This window comes from Nerophis lumbriciformis, linkage group LG15, assembly GCF_033978685.3.
Source record: "Nerophis lumbriciformis linkage group LG15, RoL_Nlum_v2.1, whole genome shotgun sequence".
Taxonomy (NCBI): Eukaryota; Metazoa; Chordata; class Actinopteri; order Syngnathiformes; family Syngnathidae; genus Nerophis; species Nerophis lumbriciformis.
In genome coordinates, this window is record NC_084562.2 from 6,813,925 (window position 1) to 6,835,019 (window position 21,095).

Below are 21,095 nucleotides of genomic sequence, written 5' to 3' on the forward strand. Positions count from 1 at the left end.
AGCGGTAGAAAATGGATGGATGGATATAAATATTATATATACATATAATATATATACTTATACATCCATCCATCCATTTTCTACCACTTGTCCCGTTCGGGGTCACGGGGGGGTGCTGGAGCCTATCTCAGCGGCTTCAGGCGGAAGGTGGGGTACACCCTGGACATAAATGTTATATATAATATATATATATTTCTTGTTTATCCCCAGGACCAGGTAAAGGTACGAGCAGTGGAGAAATGCCCCAAGGACCGCGGAAGAAGCGTGCATGGGTGGATCCAACTGTGGAGAGTGTATGTATAATCAGTTTCTTTTTTTTGTGTTTTGGTGCTCAAATATACATTATTAAATCCATAAATAACGATAAGGCCATCGTGCTATATGTGTTAGTGTGAATTAAAATAAATAATCCTAACAAGAATGAAATAAATACCATAATAAAAATAATCATAATAATGCCAAAATATAATGTTTGTATAGAAATTAGTGACTTTTTTTCTTTTTTCTTTAACTCAAATTTGATGTGGTCTAATCATCGTTAATGCAGGTTGCACAAAATGCTCCAGCGTTAGTTTGTGTGACTGATAATCATTCCCTCTATGATGCTCTTCGATCAACAAAACAGGTCACAGAGAAAAGGCTTTGGTTATAGATATAAGTGGCATCAAAGAACTAATTCACCCTTCATGCTTTTGAAAGCATTGAGTGAAGGAAAATGGGTTCTTACCTAAGTTGATTTGGTTGTTTCTGTTGCTTAAAAGACATGTGTTTGTTCTCAAGAAACATGTGCTATTTAATTAAAAAAAAAAAAAAAGATAGGGAGATTTTTAACATGTTTATCCATGTACTGTTCACGCATGCGCATTGTTTATGGGCGGGAAGAGGGCAAGGCAAGGCAACTTTATTTGTATAGCGCTTTTCATACACAAGGCAGACTCAAAGTGCTTCACAGACAACAAAGTGAAATGAAAGAAAATAAAAGCAAAATTAAAATGCAGACAATAAAAATAAAAACAGTGCGGACGTTAAAAGTTAAAAGATTTAGCTGAAAGCTAAGGTGAACATAAACGTGTCTAGTTTTGAAAGTAGTCAGAGTTGGGGAAAGTCTGACATCTTCAGGAAGTTTATTCCAGCTATTTGTTGCATAGTGACTGAATGATGCTCTCCCTTGATTTGAGTTTACTCTGGGAACCGCTAACAGATTGGTCTCAGAAGATCTTAGTGATCTAGAGCAGTGATTTTCAACCACTGTGCCGCGGCACACTAGTGTGCCGTGAGATACAGTCTGGTGTGCCGTGGGAGATTATCTAATGTCACCTATTTGGGGTAAAAAAGTATTTTTTGCAAACCAGTAATTATAGTCTGCAAACGATGTGTTGTTGTTGAGTGTCGGTGCTGTCTAGAGCTCGGCAGAGTAACCCTGTAATACTCTTTCATATCAGTAGGTGGCAGCAGGTAGCTAATTGCTTTGTAGATGTCGGAAACAGCGGGAGGCAGTGTGCAGGTAAAAAGGTTTCTAATGCTTAAACCAAAAATAAACAAAAGGTGAATGCCCCTAAGAAAGGGCATTGAAGCTTAGGGAAGGCTATGCAGAATGAGACTAAAACTGAACAGGCTACAAAGTAGACAAAAACAGAATGCTGGACGACAGCAAAGACTTACTGTGGAGCAAAGACGGCGTCCGCAATGTACATCCGAACATGACATGACAATCAAAAATGTCCACGCAAAGAAGGATAAAAACAACTGAAATATCCTTGATTGCTAAAACAAAGTAGATGCGGGAAATATCGCTCAAAAGAAGACATGAAACTGCTACAAGAAAATACCAAAAAAAGAGAAAAAGCCACCAAAATTGGAGCTCAAGACAAGAACTAAAACACTACACACAGGAAAACAGCAAAAAACTCCAAATAAGTCAGGGGGTGATGTGACAGGTGGTGACAGTACACCTACTTTGAGACAAGAGCTATAGTGATGCATGCTTGGTTATGGTTTAAAGTCATATCCAACAATTGCGGCAACGACTTTTTTCTGTCAACTGAGTTTCGTTGTTTAATGATTTCTGCTGGTGGTGTGCCTCCGGATTTTGTCAACACAAAAAAATGTGCCTTGGCTCAAAAAAGGTTGAAAATCACTGATCTAGAGGGATTATATAGTGGGAGCATATCAGTGGTATACTTCGGCCCTAGACCATGTAGTGATTTATATGTGAGCAGGAGGATTTTGAAATCAATTCTCTGATGTACAGGGAGCCAATGTAAGGATTTAAGAATTTGTGTAATGTGCTCACATTTTTTGGTCTTTGTTAGACTCTAGCAGCAGCGTTCTGAACAAGCTGTAGCTGCCTGACAGTTTCTTTGGGGAAGACCTGCAAGGAGACCATTACTAGCCTACTGGTAATAAAGGCATGTACAAGTTTTTCTAAGTCTTGAGCTGACATGAACCCTCTAAATCTTGTTACATTTTTTGAGGTGATAGTAGGCCGATTTTGTTACTGATTTGATGTGACTGTCGAAATGTAAATCAGAATCTAAAATAACCCCAAGATTTCTGGCTTTATTTGAGGTTTTCAGGGACAGTGATTGAAGGAGTTGGATGACTTTAAACCTTTCTTTTTTAGCACCAAAAACAATTATCCCAGTTTTATCTGGGGTTGGGTGTTTCAGGTTTTTCCTCTGAAGAGACTAAAGGTTGTGAACGAGAATAAATGTTGTGTTTATTCACCTGCAATTCAACAGTTACCTCCTCAACTAATTCCATCACTGCCATGGAAGTGGACCTGTTTGATCGAAAACCATATTGTTGTTCACTTAGCAAGTGATGCTTATCAATAAAATCGTCTAATCTTGATACTGTCAGGGGGGGGGGTCAAAGAAGCTAACAATTAGCATGGACTTGATACAAGTAGTACTCACAAAAATTTGGCATGAAACAAAACTTCCGTAACAGGTTGCATGAAGCAAATAATGACACCAGGCCGACTGACTGTTAAAGGCAAACTTAAATAATGTCTCTGATTAGTGCTCGGGTAGCAGGTGAGCGGCCGAACACTAATCAGAGACAGGTGAACATAATTAGCAACAGGTGCGTAAGTCCAAGACGTGAAACAGGTGACACTAATGGTTGTCAAGGTAACAAACAAACAAGGAAGTGCAACCAGGAACTATGGAGTCTTTAAACAGAAAATAACATAAAACATGATCCAAACCACAGATCATGACAGATACAAATAATTTTTCAAGGACTTTTGAAAATTGTGAGAGAAAAGAAATAGGCCTATAGTTGGTAAACTGATGATCATCTCCACTCTTGAAGATCGGAATAACTTTTGCCATTTTCATTTTCATTGGAAATACATCTTTTATCAAATAAATATTACATATATAAGTGAAGAGAACAGCTATATACTTAAACATTTTCAAAGAATTTACAATTTCTGTGATTTCGCTTTCCTGAACAGGAGAAATGAAAAATGAGTCTGAGTTGTTTTGAATGATTTGTTCATTAAATTTGACAGTGTTTTCTGGTTGCATAATTTCATTTGCTAAATTGGGTTCAACATTCACAAAGAAGGTGTTATATGCATTCATTATTCCCTATATGGTTATTCATAGTTTAATTATTTTCTATGAAATAGTTTGGATGTTCCTTATTTGTTATATTTTTATTAATGATACCATTTAAAACTTTCCACCTACCTGAGATGCGATTTTATGATGTTCTAATAGGTTACAGAAATGTGTTCTTTTGCTGTGTTTTATTATTTGTATTAATTTATTTTTGTACGTTTTATATTTGTGTTCAGTTTCTTTGGTTCTGTGCCTTAAATCTAAGTCTAAATGTTTTCTCTACAGATATGTTTTCCTTTTTGCAGGACTTCAGTATTCCTCTTGTGATCCACGGTTTTTCCTTACCAGTGCTGTCCTTAATGTAATGTTTTGTAATTAAACAGTGCTTGTCATACAGTTTTAAGAAAAGCTTAAGAAAGGTTTCATATGCCTTATGTGGGTCTGTGGAGGTATAAACCTCCCCACAGTCTTGAGCACATAACTCAGACTTGAATGTTGCCATAGTTTCTGGTGTTTGGTGTCTGCTTGTTTGTTTCTTTCTTATTAAAGAAATTGTGAAAAATGCTCACTTATTTCCTTGAGTAGTAGTCCTGCTGTTATTTGATTCTCCGGCTGATTGGTGAAAATGTTATCTATTAGTGTGGCAAAGTCTGCTGTTATTCTGGTTGATTTTGTGACGAGGGGAAAAAAATGATTGCTGTACAATCCTTTTATAAAATATGTTGTTTTGGTACTATCCAATACAAGCTCATCAATGTATTGTATTATTTTTTTTAGTCAAGTTAGTTTATTTGAGCAGTTGGGTTATGACGGAGATATATGTATCTACATATATACATATTTAAGACTTATTTCTTTCTATAGTCATATTTTAAATAGCTATTGGTTACCATTTGTACTCTTTCTATTTTTTCTCCATCTCGTGTCCGATGGTACACTGTAAGTTACCTTGAGCTTGGAATGTGAGGAGGAGAGATACTCCTTTTTCATACCTCATCCTGTCTCAGGCTAAGTAAAACAAACAGACTTGTGTATTCGCTCGGAAGGGTGGGGGCTATTGGCATATTGAAGAAGACAGCGCTTCCGTAATGATTTCAGATCAACTTGGCTACGCAATTGAATGTGTTGTTCTAGGTTGGTCTCTTCAAAGCTTTGGAAATAAATTGCAAAATACCAATTCTGTTGGGGTCTTAACTTACACTCAGCAAATATGTCATTACAAAGAACTTGGGATTGACCAGTAACTTAAATTCCCTTGGAGGAACATCTGGTCCAGCGCAACAGTTGACATCAAATCTATAAGTCGAAAAATAAAAATCAAGTAGAAAAAAAAAGCAACACAATGCCCAAAAGAAGTAGACTGAATAATTTTGCTTATTTATGCTTACCCCTAACCTACATAGTCCAGTTCCCTGTGACTAGACTACAGTTAATTTACATTAATTGATTTTCATTGAGTCAATACACATTCAACAGATCACTATATATATATATATATATATATATATATATATATATATATATATATATATATATATATATATATATGTATGTTATGTATTGCTGAGTGGAGATGACGGCTCAGACATCAGGGGGCAGTAATGTACAATAATTTATTATATGTATAGTCAATATATAGATATATATATAATGATACTAAACAATACTAACAATAACTATAGAGTGGTGTGTGTGTGTGTAAGGCTATGTGTAAGGTTAACTGAAGTGTGTGTTACCAAGTGTTGTCGAGAGCGAAGGAACAAGGAAGTCCGTGGGGCAGGCAGGTGATCCAGGGCAGGAGAGAAGAGACAAGGTCCATGTCCAGGCGAGGGTCGAGGATCGAGGAAGGCAGTCCAAAACCACAGGGTAGACAACGGGTAAGACTCGGAAGGAACTACGGAGAACAAACAAGGACGTCAGACACGGAGGGAAAACGCAGAGAGAGAGCATTGGGCTTCGGCTTACGGTACACCATTGAGAACTAAGTTCCCGCGAGGATCCTTGAAACCACTGGTCCTTTATTAGGTTCCCTCTCATCAGGTCCAGGTGCGCTGATTGCTGATCGCCTCTGGCTGCGGCGGCGCGTGGGCACGGTCTGCTCAGCAAGCGCGATAGCGTGTCTTGCGGAGCTCATAGCGGAGCTTCTAGGTGCTCCCGCCGAGGAGTGAGAAGCAGACTGCGCGTGCGCCGTAACTATATATATATATATATATATATATATATATATATATATATATAATACACATATGTACAAACATACACATGACAACAGCATACCTAAATGTACAGTATATTCGTTATAACACACCCGTAAATACAAAACACAAGAGATAATATTTTCAGTACTTATGTAGAAGTTTAAGTTCACCTGAATCATTGCTACTCCACACCTTTTACTATACAATGCACTACCTATTTTTTGTTTTTTATTACCTTTATCTAAGTTTTTTGTAGTTTGCTATTATGTTGGCTTTATAGGGTTTTTTTTCAATGTGGTAATTGTTTTAAAGCCTTTAAGTTGGTCATCCAGGCTGTTCCATAGGTGGATCCCTCAAACAGTTACGCACATGTATTTTATGTTAGTCCTGGCCTTGGTTTTTGAAAAAAATGCCAGTCCCCCTGAAGTTGTAGCACGATTCTCTGGGTTGGAACATCTCTTGGATATTGTAAGGAAGCATGTGGTTGTATGTCTTAAACATAACAACTGCTGTGTTCAAACCAATGAGGTCATGCAATTTTAATCTGTTCAATTTAATAAAAACTGGATTTGTTGGGGCACGATATTTGGCATGTTTGACTACTCTGATAGCTTTGTTTTGTAATAAGAACATTGGTTGTATATTTGTTTCATAGGTGTTCCCCCATATTTCACACAGTAAGTAAGGTATAATAGAATGAAATAATTTATATAGCATATGGACAACATTGTGATTAGGAAAAGCTCTGATTTTACATAATATTGCAATTTGTTTTGAAATTTAGTTTTTTGTTTTGTTTTTTGTTTTTTCAAAATTTTACCCATCACGCAATATCCCTAAAAAAAAGCTTCAAAGTGCCTGATTTTAACCATCGTTATAAACACCCGTCCATTTTCCTGTGACGTCACATAGTGAAGCCAACACAAACAAACATGGCGGAAAGAACAGCAAGCTATAGCGACATTAGCTCGGATTCAGACTCGGATTCAGACTCGGATTTCAGCGGCTTAAGCGATTCAACAGATTACGAATGTATTGAAACGGATGGTTGTAGTGTGGAGGCAGGTATCGAAAACGAAATTGAAGAAGAAACTGAAGCTATTGAGCCATATCGGTTTGAACCGTATGCAAGCGAAACCGACGAAAACGACACGACAGCCAGCGACACGGGAGAAAGCGAGGACAAATTCGGCGATCGCCTTCTAACCAACGATTGGTATGTGTTTGTTTGGCATTAAAGGAAACTAACAACTATGAACTAGGTTTACAGCATATGAAATACATTTGGCAACAACATGCACTTTGAGAGTGCAGACAGCCCAATTTTCATCAATTAATATATTCTGTAGACATACCCTCATCCACGCTCTTTTCCTGAAAGCTGATCTGTCCCGTTTTGGAGTTGATGTCAGCAGGCCAGGGAAGCTAGGGTCGATATTCTTCTCTTGATCATCTTCGGTGGCATAAGGGACGGTGTGAGCCAAGACATCCAGGGGGTTTAGCTCCTCGTCTGCGAAACAAACTGCCGCCATTGCTTGCCGTGCTACCGAGGTCCTTTGTCCCTGAATTGCTCACACACTCTGGCAGATTCAATGGGGGTCTGGCGGCAGATTTCTTTGACTTTATCGTTGGAAATGCATCTGCTTTGAGTGTCGCAGGATATCCACACATTCTTGCCATCTCTGTCGTAGCATAGCTTTCGTCGGTAAAGTGTGCGGAACAAACGTCCAATTTCTTGCCACTTTCGCATCTTTGGGCCACTGGTGCAACTTGAATCCGTCCCTGTTCGTGTTGTTACACCCTCCGACAACACACCGACGAGGCATGATGTCTCCAAGGTACGGAAAACAGTTGAAAAAACGGAAAATAACAGAGCTGATTTGACTCGGTGTTTGAGAAAATGGCGTATTGCTTCCCGATGTGACGTCACGTTGTGACGTCATCGCTCCGAAAGCAAATATTAGAAAGGCGTTTAATTCGCCAAAATTCAGCCATTTAGAGTTCGGAAATCGGTTAAAAAAATATATGGTCTTTTTTCTGCAACATCAAGGTATATATTGACGCTTACATAGGTCTGGTGATAATGTTCCCCTTTAATGCTTATGTTACGTACAGTGGGGGAAGGAGACGACACCAAAACCAGGATCGGTTCAACAGGTTTATTGAACCCTTTGATGAGTGTATGGGAGGGGTATGCTACTCTATGTTTTTGGTGTGAAACGATGTGTAGGATTAACAATGTAAATGTTACCAGTGTTTGTTTGTTGAAAGTGCGTGTTGGATGAATCTTTCGTTAGTTCAGAGGGGCAAGGCAAGAAGGCAGTCCGTGGGAAAGCAAGTAGTCGGGGGCTGGAGAGAAGCAATGAGGTCCGTGTCCAAGCAGGGATCGAGGGAGGCAGTCCAAAATCTAGAGAGGAGTCGAGGCACACAGCTCGATCACGATAAACAGGAAACACACTGCGGGTAACACAAAGGACATAAGACTCGGGAACAAGGAAGTCATAAGGAGAGAGCAAGTACGCAAGAGGGGGAACCCAGAGACGGGATGCTTACTACTAAGAGTGAACTACGTTCCGGCGCAGGATCCTCGGGTCCGCTGGTCTTTATACTGCTTGCCTTCATTAGTCCCAGGTGTGCAGATTGCTGATTGCTTGCAGCTTTGCGGCCAATGCGGCCATAGCGAGCAGGGCATGTCATTGAGATAACTGTTGAGCCAAACATGTGCAGTGCCTCTGACAACAAATCTTTCCATCTTCTTTAAAAGTAACGGCCTTGCTTAGGTCAACAAAAACTCTGACAGTGAACTTTTTTTATTGATTGATGTAGTATTTCTTCCATGAGTTCCATAACTACCATTGACGTTGAGCTATCAGATCGATTTTTGAAAATTGTGGTAGAATGGAACAACGAGAAACCTTGGAAGGGACCGCAGATGTGAGGATCCACCCTGGGTGACCGGTCCAATCGATGCTGAGTGGATACAGTTAATAATGTGAGAGTCCAGTCCATAGTGAGGCCAGCAGGGGATCCTCTTGCATGTAGACACGTCGGGGCAACGAGACGTCACCGACTGAGGCATAGGGAGTCGTCGCCCCGGGTCCCAACTTCATGTGAAAGTTCAGTCCATTGGGAGATCAGCAGTGCAGATACTGTATGTGACCAACTGATGCAAAGAGGAGTGGTCCATCCTGGGTCCCGACTTTGAACAGCTCGCGCCTCATCCGTGGAGGCTGATCCGTGGTCACCTAATAACCTCTCCACGCATAGGGATTGTGAATGATGGGCAAAATTACAAAACATATGCAGTTCCCCTTTAAGGACAGATGTGATGATGGTAGATTTGAGGCACTCAGGAACAACAGCCAGCTGCAGGGAGACGTTGTTCAGCTGGTCCGCACAGTCCCCGAGGATAGAGAGGGGTCACTGACACAGGTTTGTGGAGTAGCTTTGTATTCCTTGATGACCTGGATTCTCCGCCAGTCTTCAGTCTCGGTGGTCAGTGAATTTGTTGTTGACCTTCTGCTTATGTTGTTGTTTTGCTCCCCTTAACCCAGGACACCAATTGTTTCTTGCAGTTTTCCGTTTCCTCATCCCCTGCCTGAGCACAGTGATGGTCTTTATTTCAATCACATAATCTGTGCACAGTCTCTTTGTACTCCTGCAGGTCTATACATATTTAAGTTTCGGACAGTAGCAATATTGATTGACAAATATACAGAAGAGTGTATAATCAGACCTACTTTTGGACGGTCATAGTAAATGAATAATTAAGAACTCGGGGCTCTGAATAAACATGGCGCTAACGTGGGTACTGCAAAATGACAATTTCGACAGCTTTTGTTAGGAGCAGGCCTTGCATTGTTAAAGACCCACGCAGGCTACTGGGGGGTGTGTGAAAATGACAACTTTACTGGTGGAAACTTGCATGAACACAATGGTTGTACACAAAGCACAGCATACAGGCCTCCATCATGTGCGCAGTGTGTCACGCAAACACTTCTCAGAAAGTAAGAAAAGTAAAATTGCTGTGCCTTTCAGCCCACGGTGGAGGTAATGAGCCTGGCACAAAAGGTGACGTGGAAGATGACTGAACTGTAAAATTCTTCTCCCACCCACCTACCAAAATAGACTATTTCTTCATATGTATTGTGTTTGGTTAATTGTGCGTGTGTCCGCCCAGGAAGACATGTTCACCAACCGTGTCGAGGTGAAAGTGAAGATCCCAGAGGAGCTGAAACACTTGCTGGTGGACGACTGGGATCTGATCACGTGGCAGAAACAGGTTCACACACGCTCAATCTGTGATTATCTTTTAAAAAGGATGTACACTAACGGACAATTTTATGCAAATTGCGCTTTGAGGCATGCTCCCACTTTCAGACTGTAAGCAATTACTGCCAGCTTTTTGCTAAGACAAAAAGGGTTCCAACGGTAATGTCTCCTGCATGTTTTAACAGCTGTGCTTTACCAATCTCAAACAGATCCAATTAACATTAAAGAGTTCTGTTAAAGTGCTCTTTTCAAATATCAAACTGCACTTTTTCTGACAACTGTTGTAAGACCGACTTCCGCGCTAATCTCTCCATGTTTGACAGTTATTCCACCTGCCTGCTAAGAAGAACATTGAGGGCGTCTTGGAGGACTATGCCAACTATAAGAAGTCAAAAGGAAACTCTGACAATAAGTAAGGAAATATACACTCAGTCCTGTAGACCTTTCATCAAGTTCCACCTCATAAAACACTTTCCTCTCCAAGTACCACCATAATGACCAACACTAAAATACAGTAGTGTAGTAGACTTAAATATTCATTAAAAACAAGGCAGAGATTTTTTTTAACAATCATATTTAATATTGTTTGTCTACTGTAACGTTACACTCAGTGTGAACAGTAACACTGTGTTCGAATACTTAATTAAGTGAATCTTTGGCGTACCACTAAATGAAGCCCTTCTACCAGTAGTGGTTACGTGTTTGATATCCGTATCGGTTGATATCGGTATCGGTAAGAAAAGAGTTGGACAATATCGGAATATCGGATATCAGCAAAAAGCCATTATCGGACATCCCTAATTTTAAACATAGAAAAAAAAAATCATATGACCCCAATTAATACAGTAGTTGTCCTGTGTTATATTATTCAACAGCTAAAACAATATGTGTATGTTTTTTGATCTCAAGTTAGTGTAAAATGATGCAGTCATTCAGAGGAGGTCTACCTTTTGTAATACCTTTCATTATTCAGATGCTTTGTAGGTAGCACAAATAATGATGCTTCAAAGGGAACTTTAAAAATGTCTTATCCTTTATACCTTTATATTTTAATCCATTAAAGTTACTGTAATTCTAAATTGATTAAAATGTTGTGAGATTTAGTCGACCAAAAACAAAAGGAATTCAGATGATTTAAGTAGGACTTAAACGGAAGTACATTCTAGTTAAAAGAATTTTCAAAATTGTTTTTTGATGTAACAGGCCACTTAAGAATGTAGTTAGGGCAAGGCACGTTTATTTAAAGAGCGCAATTTGTAAACAAGGCCGTTTAAAGTGCTTTACAGAAAATTATAAAAAAGCAAGAATAAAAACATAAAATAATAATACAAATAATCGTAATTCAAATTAAAATCAGAAAAAGTGTAATGTTATACTTTTCTACAATGATGTCTTTATTTAAAAGTCCTCCTCTCATGTAAATCCATTAGAATGATTTAATATCATGTTTTTTCCCATCATCCCCCCAAGCCCTCCTGTTTAATCATCCGTAAATTTCTTGTATTTTGTTGTAGCGCTTTGGCAGTGGGCAGCTTGGTCTTTGCACCCACCACTCATTATTTGTGTCTTTTATATTTGCCAGGTATGAATACACCATCAATCAAGTCATGGCTGGCGTTCCAGAGTATTTTAATGTGATGATAGGCACCCAGCTGCTCTACAAGTTGGAGAGGCCGCAGTACGCTGAGATGCAAGACGAGCATCCGGACAGGATGATGTCCCAGGTGTACGGAGCGCCACACCTGCTACACCTTTTTGGTAGGAACGGCACTCCCAGAAGACCGATGATGTTTTGTAAAATACTTGTGGTCATACTATTCATACATGAGACATCTTACCTATAAAGCGCTTTACAGATATCATGAAGGTAAAACCTACACGTTAAGTATGTTGTACTTTAAGTATTTTGGTAAAGCCTCCAAAAGTAGTAACATGGATTTAGTTTGATGTACTTTTCAGCAAGTGTTTGTTTGTGTCCGTCACGCTCGTGCTCTCACTCCAGCTTCCCTCCAGCTCCAACCCTGTCTCTTCTCCTGGCTGCTGCTTATAACAGAGCGACAGGTGATTAGATAACCAGGCCCAGGTGGGCCATCTACGCACCTGTCGCTGATTTCGAGGCCGGTCCTGGCACACCCCGCTTCGCTGCAGGCCCGCAGGCCACGCCCCCCTCCACAATAGCATAGGGTCCAGCTTCTTTTTTCCTATAAATTCTAACTGTGTCGCACAGCACAATTGTAGTCTAAAAACCATACATTTAAAAAAAAAAAAAGTTAAATAAATCAGAAGTTACTCACAAGTTACACAATACTCGAGTAGTTTCTTTCAAGGAATACTTACTCTTAGTCAAGAAATTATATTAATGACTACTTTTTACTTTTACTTGAGTCATATTATCCTAAAGTAACAGTACTCAATTTTTGGCTACTCTACCAAAGTGACTCCATATGGAAGCGCTAAAAACTAAAACATACATGACGTGGAGAAGACGCAGTCGAAGTGGAGGCACGTCAATAACATCGCCCCAAAAAACTGTGCGTCCTAAAAAAAACTGTCAGAAAGCAGTTTGAAGATGGTCTGTGTCTATGCAACATTTTGACCAAAGAAACACCATTACACGTTATGTAGCCCACAAGAAAGGTTTTACATGTAGAAAACAATCATAATATGACCCTTTTAAAGTAGAGTTGTCAAAGTTAAAGCGTTAACGCATATGATTGTATAAACTAAATTTACAGTGCATTTGGAAAGTATTCACAGCGCTTCACTCTGTTCACATATTTTTATGTTACAGCCTTATTCCGAAAAGAAATTATTTAATTTTTGTCCTCAAAATTCTACACACAATACCCCATCATTAGAGATGTCCGATAATATCGGCCTGCCGATATAATCGGCCGTTAAATGCGTTAAAATGTAATATCGGAAATTATCAGTATCGGTTTTTTTTATTATCGGTATCGTTTTTAAAAAAAAAAAAAATATTTTTTAGTTTTTTTATTAAATCAACATAAAAAACACAAGATACACTTACAATTAGTGCACCAACCCAAAAAACTTTCCTCCCCCATTCACACTCATTCACACAGAAGGGTTGTTTCTTTCTGTTATTAATATTCTGGTTCCTACATTATATATCAATATATATCAATACAGTCTGCAAGGGATACAATCTGTAAGCACACATGATTGTGCGTGCTGCTGGTCCACTAATAGTACTAACCTTTAACAGTTAATTTTACTAATTTTCATTAATTACTAGTTTCAATGTAACTGTTTTTATATTGTTTTACTTTCTTTTTTATTCAAGAAAATGTTTTGAATTTATTTATCTTATTTTATTTTATAAATTTTTTTTTAAAGTACCTTATCTTCACCATACCTGGTTGTCCAAATTAGGCATAATAATGTGTTAATTCCACGACTGTATATATCGGTTGATATCAGTATCGGTTGATATCGGTATTGGTGATTAAAGAGTTGGACAATATCGGAATATCGGATATCGGCAAAAAGCCATTATCGGACATCCCTACCCATCATGACAATATGAAAAAAACATTTTTTTAGAGCTTTTTGCAAATGTATTAAAATTAAACAGGTTAGAAATCACATGTACGTATACTTTGTTGATGCCTGTTTGGCAGAAATTACAGCCTCAAGTCTTTTTAAATCTATCTTTGGGCAGTTTTGCTTATTCCTCTTTGCAGCACCTCTAAAGCTCCATCACGCTGGATGCGACGCGTCAGTGGGCAGCCATTTTCAGATCTCTCCAGATATGTTCAATGGGATTCAAGTCTGGGCTGTAGCTGGGCCACTCAAGGAAATTTAGAGAGTTGTCCTAAAGCGATTCCTTTGATATTTTAAGCTGTGTGCTTAGTGTCGTTTTCCTGCTGAAAGGTGAACCGTCGCCCCAGTCTGAGTTCAAGAGCGCTCTGGAGCAGGTTTTCATCTAGGGTGTCTCTGTTTACATTGCTGCATTCATCTTTCTCTCTATCCTGACTAGTCTCCCAGTTCTTGTTGCTGCCACCACCATGCTTCACTGTAGGGATGGTATTGGTCTGGTGATGAGCGGTGCCTGGTTTCCTCCAAACATGACGGCAGGCATTGATGCCAAAGAGTTCAATCTTTGTTTCATCAAACCAGCTAACTTTGTTTCTCATAGCCTGAGAGTCTTTCAGGTGCATTTTGGCAAACTTTTACAAAGAAATGTCCTCCGTCTGGCCACTGTCCTATACAGGCCTGATTGTAGGTTTGCTGCAGAGATGGTTGTCCTTCTGGAAGGTTCTCTCTCTGAAAGAAATGCTGTAGCTATGACAGAGTGACCATCGGGTTCTTGGTCACCTCCCTGATTAGGGCCCTTCTCCCCCAATCACTCAGTTTAGACGGCCAGCGAGCTCTAAGAAGAGTCCTGGTAGTTCCGAACTTCTTCCATTTATGGACGATGGACGCCACTCATTGGGACCTTCAAGGCAGCAGATATTTTACTCTACCCCTCCTAGGTTTGTGCCTCGAGACAATTCTGTCTCGGAGGTCTACAGACCGTTCCTTCAGCTTCATGCTTGGTTTGTGCTCTGCCATGCACTGACATGTGTGGGACCTTATATATAGACAGGTGTGTGCCTCTCCAAATAATGTCTAACCAAATGAATTTACCACAGGTAGACTCCAATTAACTCCAATTTGAAACATCTCAAGGATGATTAGTTACAACAAGATGCACCTGAGTTCACTTTTGAGCTTCATGGCAAAGGCTGTGAATACTAATGACTAATTGATTTTTTTCAAAATACATGTTTCACATTATCATTACTGGTTTTCCTTTCCAAAAGAAAGTGTAGTTGCCCTGTTCTTCTCTCAACTGGCCTTCTTCCGCTCTCCTGGTCTCTTGGAGAGCAACAATATCAAAATTGAACTTCTGAAGTTCTCTTGCCACAAAAGCTGTTCTTCTCTCTGGTCTGTCTGACTTTTCGTTGTCCATTAACGTTCGTATATTCCAAGTTCCAAGTTTCATATTTTTGTACATATCCTTATATTTTAGGGACCAGATTAATTTATTCCATTTTAACATAAATAAAATGTGAAAAAGTGAAGCAATACTTTCCAAATGCAGTAATGTTTACTTAAAAGTTGGTGTGGGTTATGATACAGTCAAGGATCAGGTCGATGCATACTTCAATGAAAAGATGAGTGCCGAGTGTCGGACTGGTGTACATAGTGAAACATTTCACTTCAAAATACAACAAGACTTTAGATACAACTGTTGCCAAGTTTTAAGCAAATAAATGACATGCACCTGGGGATAAGTTGATTGGCAACACTAAATTGTCCCTAGTGTGTGAATGTTGTCTGTCTATCTGTGTTGGCCCTGCGATGAGGTGGCGACTTGTCCAGAGTGTACGCCGCCTTCCACCCGAATGCAGCTGAGATAGGCTCCAGCACCCCACGCGACCCTGAAAGGGACAATCGGTAGAAAATGGATAGATGGATGATGTCCATTCAAGTACAACTAGGGCTGCAGCTATCGATTATTTTAGTAATCGATGAGATGGCGACTTGTCCAGGCTGTACCCTGCCTTCCGCCTGAATGCAGCTGGGATAGGTTCCAGCCACCCCAGCGACACCGACACGAACAAGCGGTAGAAACTGGATGGATGGATGGATGGATGGAGTAATCTATGGATACATTTCTTGAATTAATGAAGTAATCAAATAAAACACACTCCATACCCTCATAGCATATTTTTGAGAAAATAGTTGAAATAAATTATTATTCTACTTGCCGTAACCTTCATTCTTTCATCATCCACATTGAAATTGCACTGTTAACATTTGCGCATTCCTAAAAAAATTATTAAAAAAATTCTGTTTGCCACGCAGATCACAGCACCGACTCACCACCGTTCTCATGTGTGCTCTATTGCAGTAGCTGTGCGAAAACTATGTCCGCGTATTTAGATTTCCGGGCACTCCATGCGGCTCCGATTTGATCAACTTTTATTGATCAAATCATCATCATTTCATTGTGATTGACTGATTGTTTTCAGCTGCTCACGTTCCTACTGGTGAGCCACTTCCTCACTCGATGGGGTTGGAGAGTTACTTTATGAAAATGTTCTTGATTTTTGGAAACCGATGCAGAATCTGAAGTTCACAGGCCGACCTTAGGTAGTCCATGACTTAATTTTCTGCAGAGTATGTCTCCTCTGGCTCTGCCTCAAAAGTGAAAAAGTCCATCTCGCCTTGGTTTGCAGAGGTGGTGGGCACACTGGCAAGGCTCTGTGCTGGGGGACCAGTTGTGCGGCACTCTGCTGTCAGAGCCCTTTTACTCGCTTTCTTCTATCTGGATCTCTCAGCCATCGGAGTTTGAACTTTGGACAATTGACAGCTGCGAGAAGGGCATCTTTGTCGTCCAGCACACCGGCAAAACCAGTCTGGATAGCCTAGTAAATTTGTTTATGCTTACAAGGGTTACTTGTGCAAACCATGCCTAATGTGGGATCGATATTGTGGATTTAATTTTGCAATGATAATGAATATTCTATTCCGTGTTTATGAATTGTGTGATGAGAGAACATTTGAACTAGCTTAAAGATGTAACATACCTGCACTATAGCATCCGGAAGGCCTGCAGTCATCCTGGAGAGCCCGTCTTTCACTGCCAGGGTCTTTGCATTCGAAATTCACGAATTCGGAGGTCTCAAGGTTACTAAGTAACGCGCTACCGGCATCAGTGCATACGAGAGAGGCTTGGGTCGGATTTGGAAAATTCGTAATTGCACTTTTTACATTGATTTGAAAAAAATCAGATACAGGTCACATTTGGGCAAAAAAATAAAAAATCAGAATTCCATTCAAATCAAACTTTATTTATAAAGCGCTTTTCATACATAAAAGAAAATGCAACACAAAGTGCTTTACAGACTTAAAAACAATGCCCCGATGACCCATCTCCCCCACCATCAATCGCATACACACACACACACACACACACACACACACACACACACACACACACACACACACACACACACACACACACACACAATCACACACACACACACACACACACACACACACACACACACACACACACACACACACACACACACACACACACACACATATGAATGCATGACTGACTTGCAATGTGAACAAAATACTTTTAACTCACATATTGAATATACTGAACAAGCACATTTGTCCATCAATTGATTTTTTTTCTTTCCCTAATGGGACAGACCATCGATTGGGCTCAAATAGTAAAAGCGTGAGAGTCAGATCATTTTAACACATGTAGCCAGTCCATAGCTAAAAACGTTGTTCCTTTTAAGTGTTCACTAAAACCCCAACCATTCTCATGCACTGCAATTGTCTTTGTTTTGTATAATTCCATCTAGCTGTCAAGATAAAAGTGTTTGCACGTGTGCAAACACAATGTGATGCTAAAATGTCTTCTTGTGTTTGCTAGTTCGAATCGGCGCCACGCTGGCTTATACGCCGCTGGATGACAAAAGCCTGGCTTTGCTGCTCGGTTACCTCCAAGACTTCCTCAAGTAAGCTTTGACTTGACTTTGGACATTCATGTCCTGTCGGGGGTAACTTTTCATAAACAATTTTCATATCCTCATGAATGCAGTCAGGCCCGAAGTACAATATTCAGTTTGTATTTTACTTTTCTTTTTTTAATGCTAAAATGTTTACAAAGTTAAGCTCCAGGACCTGAACACATTTATATTTCCATTCTTTATGTCATGACTAGAACTATGGCGTGATTTGTTCTCCCTTGGTGCAAATGATTTGGACCATACGTGGCGTGAAGGGGAGTACATGATTTATTTTTAACACTCAAAAAAAAGAAACAAACAAAAGGCGCTCACAGTGGAGGTAGAAAACTTGGCTATAAACACAAAACTTGCACAAAGGCAGAAACTATGAACAATGAAACAAAAACACTAACTGTGGCATTAATAAACAAAAACTTACTTGGCATGGACTATGAAGAAAGCAGCGTGAACTGAGCATGAAGTAGAGTATCGGGTGTGTGTCAGGGGTATGATGTCGCCAGACAGACAGCCTGGCAACTGGAAGCTTAAATAATAGTGACATGATTAAAGACAGGTGCGTGAGTCGTGAGGGCAGGTGAAAACTAATGGGTTGCTATGGTGACAAACAAGAGTGCACAATGAGTCCAAACGTGGAACAGGTGAAACTAATGGGTAACCATGGAAACAAGACAAGGGAGTGAAAAGCCAGAAACTAAAGAGTCCAATAACTAAACAAACCAAAACATGACTAAAACAAAACATGATTACACAGACATGACACTTTATAAATAAAATGAATATGCAATTTTAAAAATGACAGTACAGGCATTTTTTTAAGTAACATTTATCCAATGGTCAATAAATGCTAAGCTAGCTGAACACAACTGCTTTGTCTGGGGATGATCCGAGACCCCGAGAATCGCAAAAATACACTAATAATAGACACACCTATAACATGCCTATTTTTGACATGCTAAACCAGTCCTTGGAAAGTTTTGTAATCTCGTGGGATTGTGACAGTACTATGGAAAATGCATATGTTCCTTTTTGACTGTACCGTACTTGAATGTATAATAGACTGTATTTATATTATTCACATGTGTATAAAGCTCAATCAATCAATCAATCAATGATTATTTATATAGCCCTAAATCACAAGTGTCTCAAAGGGCTGCACAAGCCACAATGACATCCGTGGTACAGAGCCCACATAAGGGCAAGGAAAAACTCACCCCAGTGGGACGTCGATGTGAATGACTATGAGAAACCTTGGAGAGGACCGCAAATGTGGGTAACCCCCTCCCCCCCGCCCTCTAAGGGAGACCGGATGCAATGGATGTTGAGTGGGTCTGACATAATATTGTGAAAGTCCAGTCCATAGTGGATCTAACATAATAGTGAGAGTCCAGTCCGTAGTGGGGCCAGCAGGAGACCATCCCGAGCGGAGACGGGTCAGCAGCGCAGAGATGTTCCCAACCGATGCACAGGCGAGCGGTCCACCCCGGGTCCCGACTCTGGACAGCCAGCACTTCATCCATGGCCACCAGACCTGTGTGTCTCCCCCTCCACAAGGGAGAGGGGGGCAGAGGAGAAAAGAAAATAAACGGCAGATCAACTGGTCTAAAAAGGGGGTCTATTTAAAGGCTAGAGTATACAAATGAGTTTTAAGATGGGACTTAAATGCTTCTACTGAGGTAGCATCTCTAACTGTTACCGGGAGGGCATTCCAGAGTACTGGAGCCCGAATAGAAAACATCTATAGCCCGCAGACTTTTTTTGGGCTCTGGGAATCACTAATAAGCCGGAGTTCTTTGAACGCAGATTTCTTGCCGGGACATATGGTACAATACAATCGGCAAGATAGGATGGAGCTAAACCGTGTAGTATTTTATAAGTAAGTAGTAAAACCTTAAAGTCACATCTTAAGTGCACAGGAAGCCAGTGCAGGTGAGCCAGTATAGGCGTAATATAATCAAATTTTCTTGTTCTTGTCAAAAGTCTAGCAGCCGCATTTTGTACCAACTGCAATCTTTTAATGCTAGACATAGGGAGACCCGAAAATAATACGTTACAGTAATCGAGACAAGACGTAACAAACGCATGAATAATGCTGTATAATAGACTATTTATATTATTCACATGTGAATAATGCTGTATAATAGACTGTATTTATATTATTCACATGTAAAAAATACCTAAGTGTTTATTGTTTATTGTGAGCGAATTGTGGTGCTGAATTTCCCCCAGGGATCAATAAAGTACTCTCTATTCTATTATATTATATTCTAAAAGGAGACGGCACTGAGACAGGGGCGTCGATAGTTTGAGTTTGAGGCGTGTTTAATAAACACAAGGAAGTGGAGTGTGTAACTAAACCAAAGAAGTATGTTGTGACTATGTGTTGCATAACCGAGAGTTGTTGAAGGTACGTGTTGAGTGAGAGGCGGAAGTCCAGGAAGGGCAAGGCAAGCTTGGAGGTCCGTGGGCAAGCGTGAGGTCAAGAGCAGGAGCGAAGCATCAGAGTCAGTGTCCAGGAGAGAGGTCGAGATCCAGGAAGGCAGCAAGAAGACCAGAGGGAATCCAGGTAGACAAGACACACCGCTTGAATCCGGGGAGGGAAGAGGGACTGCGGGAACACGACAAAGGACAACACACGATGAGCACAGAGGTGGGTAAACACGGAGAGCAAGAATGCACATGGAGAGAGAGCTAGAGACGTGTGGGCTTACAGTACTGCGACATGTAGCTATGTTCTGGCGCTCGAACGCAGGTTGCGCCGGTTTAAGAATAGTGGAGCCTCATCAGCGTCAGGTGTGTTGATTGTAGATTGCCTGCAGCTGCGCGCTCACTGGAGCGCACAGATGAATGAGAGGCAGAAGGAGTCTGAGCCGTAACAGGGATGTTACCACTTAACTGCACTTTTATTTTTAAATGTTGCCCATCATCCACAATCCCTATGTGCGTCGTAAATAATAATAAAATAACTGCTAGTACGAGGCGGTTTACAGTGCGAGTTATGGGGATTATCCTAGGCGTATCCGCGTTTTTAAACAATGATTTTCACATCAAAATATCACTTCCGCATTTTTAATGAAACATCAATAAAAATACGATCTAGATAGTGAACGCTCACCTCAGCTACTCGCTGTTCCTCTTGCCTGAACGCCACACTGAGTTGCCAGACGTCGAGATGAACAGGACCACGGAAACAAGCTCACTAGTTAGCTAACCATCTAGCTGGCTTACTTGTTGTCGCCTCTGTTCGCTCTCCGAGCCACAACGTTGACAACTGTTTACTTTGCTGCTAATTATACTTGGTGTTAGGTATGCTCTTTGTAGCTGGGGTTCGTGACATCAAAAGGCAGGAGACAGCAGGCAGCGTACCGGTGAAGAGTATTTCATGTGAAAAGTACTAAACGAAAATAGAGTGCAAGCGGGGAATTGCACAGAAAAGCAAAGGGAACACTTTGCATGAAAAATAGAGCCTCAGGGAGAGCTTTACAACTATA

At 40.3% G+C, this 21,095-nt stretch overlaps 1 protein-coding gene across 1 annotated transcript in view; it reads left to right on the plus strand.

Moving 5' to 3' along the window:
- The first annotated feature begins 239 nt into the window (after positions 1 to 239).
- The window catches only part of LOC133615758 (mortality factor 4-like protein 1), a 30,429-nt gene continuing 9,573 nt past the window's right edge, over positions 240 to 21,095 (plus strand). The window contains exons 1-5 of the mRNA XM_072914861.1: positions 240 to 293; positions 9,951 to 10,052; positions 10,366 to 10,454; positions 11,625 to 11,800; positions 17,511 to 17,595. Of these exons, the coding sequence (XP_072770962.1) occupies positions 240 to 293; positions 9,951 to 10,052; positions 10,366 to 10,454; positions 11,625 to 11,800; positions 17,511 to 17,595 (506 nt within the window). The remainder of the gene's footprint in view (positions 294 to 9,950; positions 10,053 to 10,365; positions 10,455 to 11,624; positions 11,801 to 17,510; positions 17,596 to 21,095) is intronic.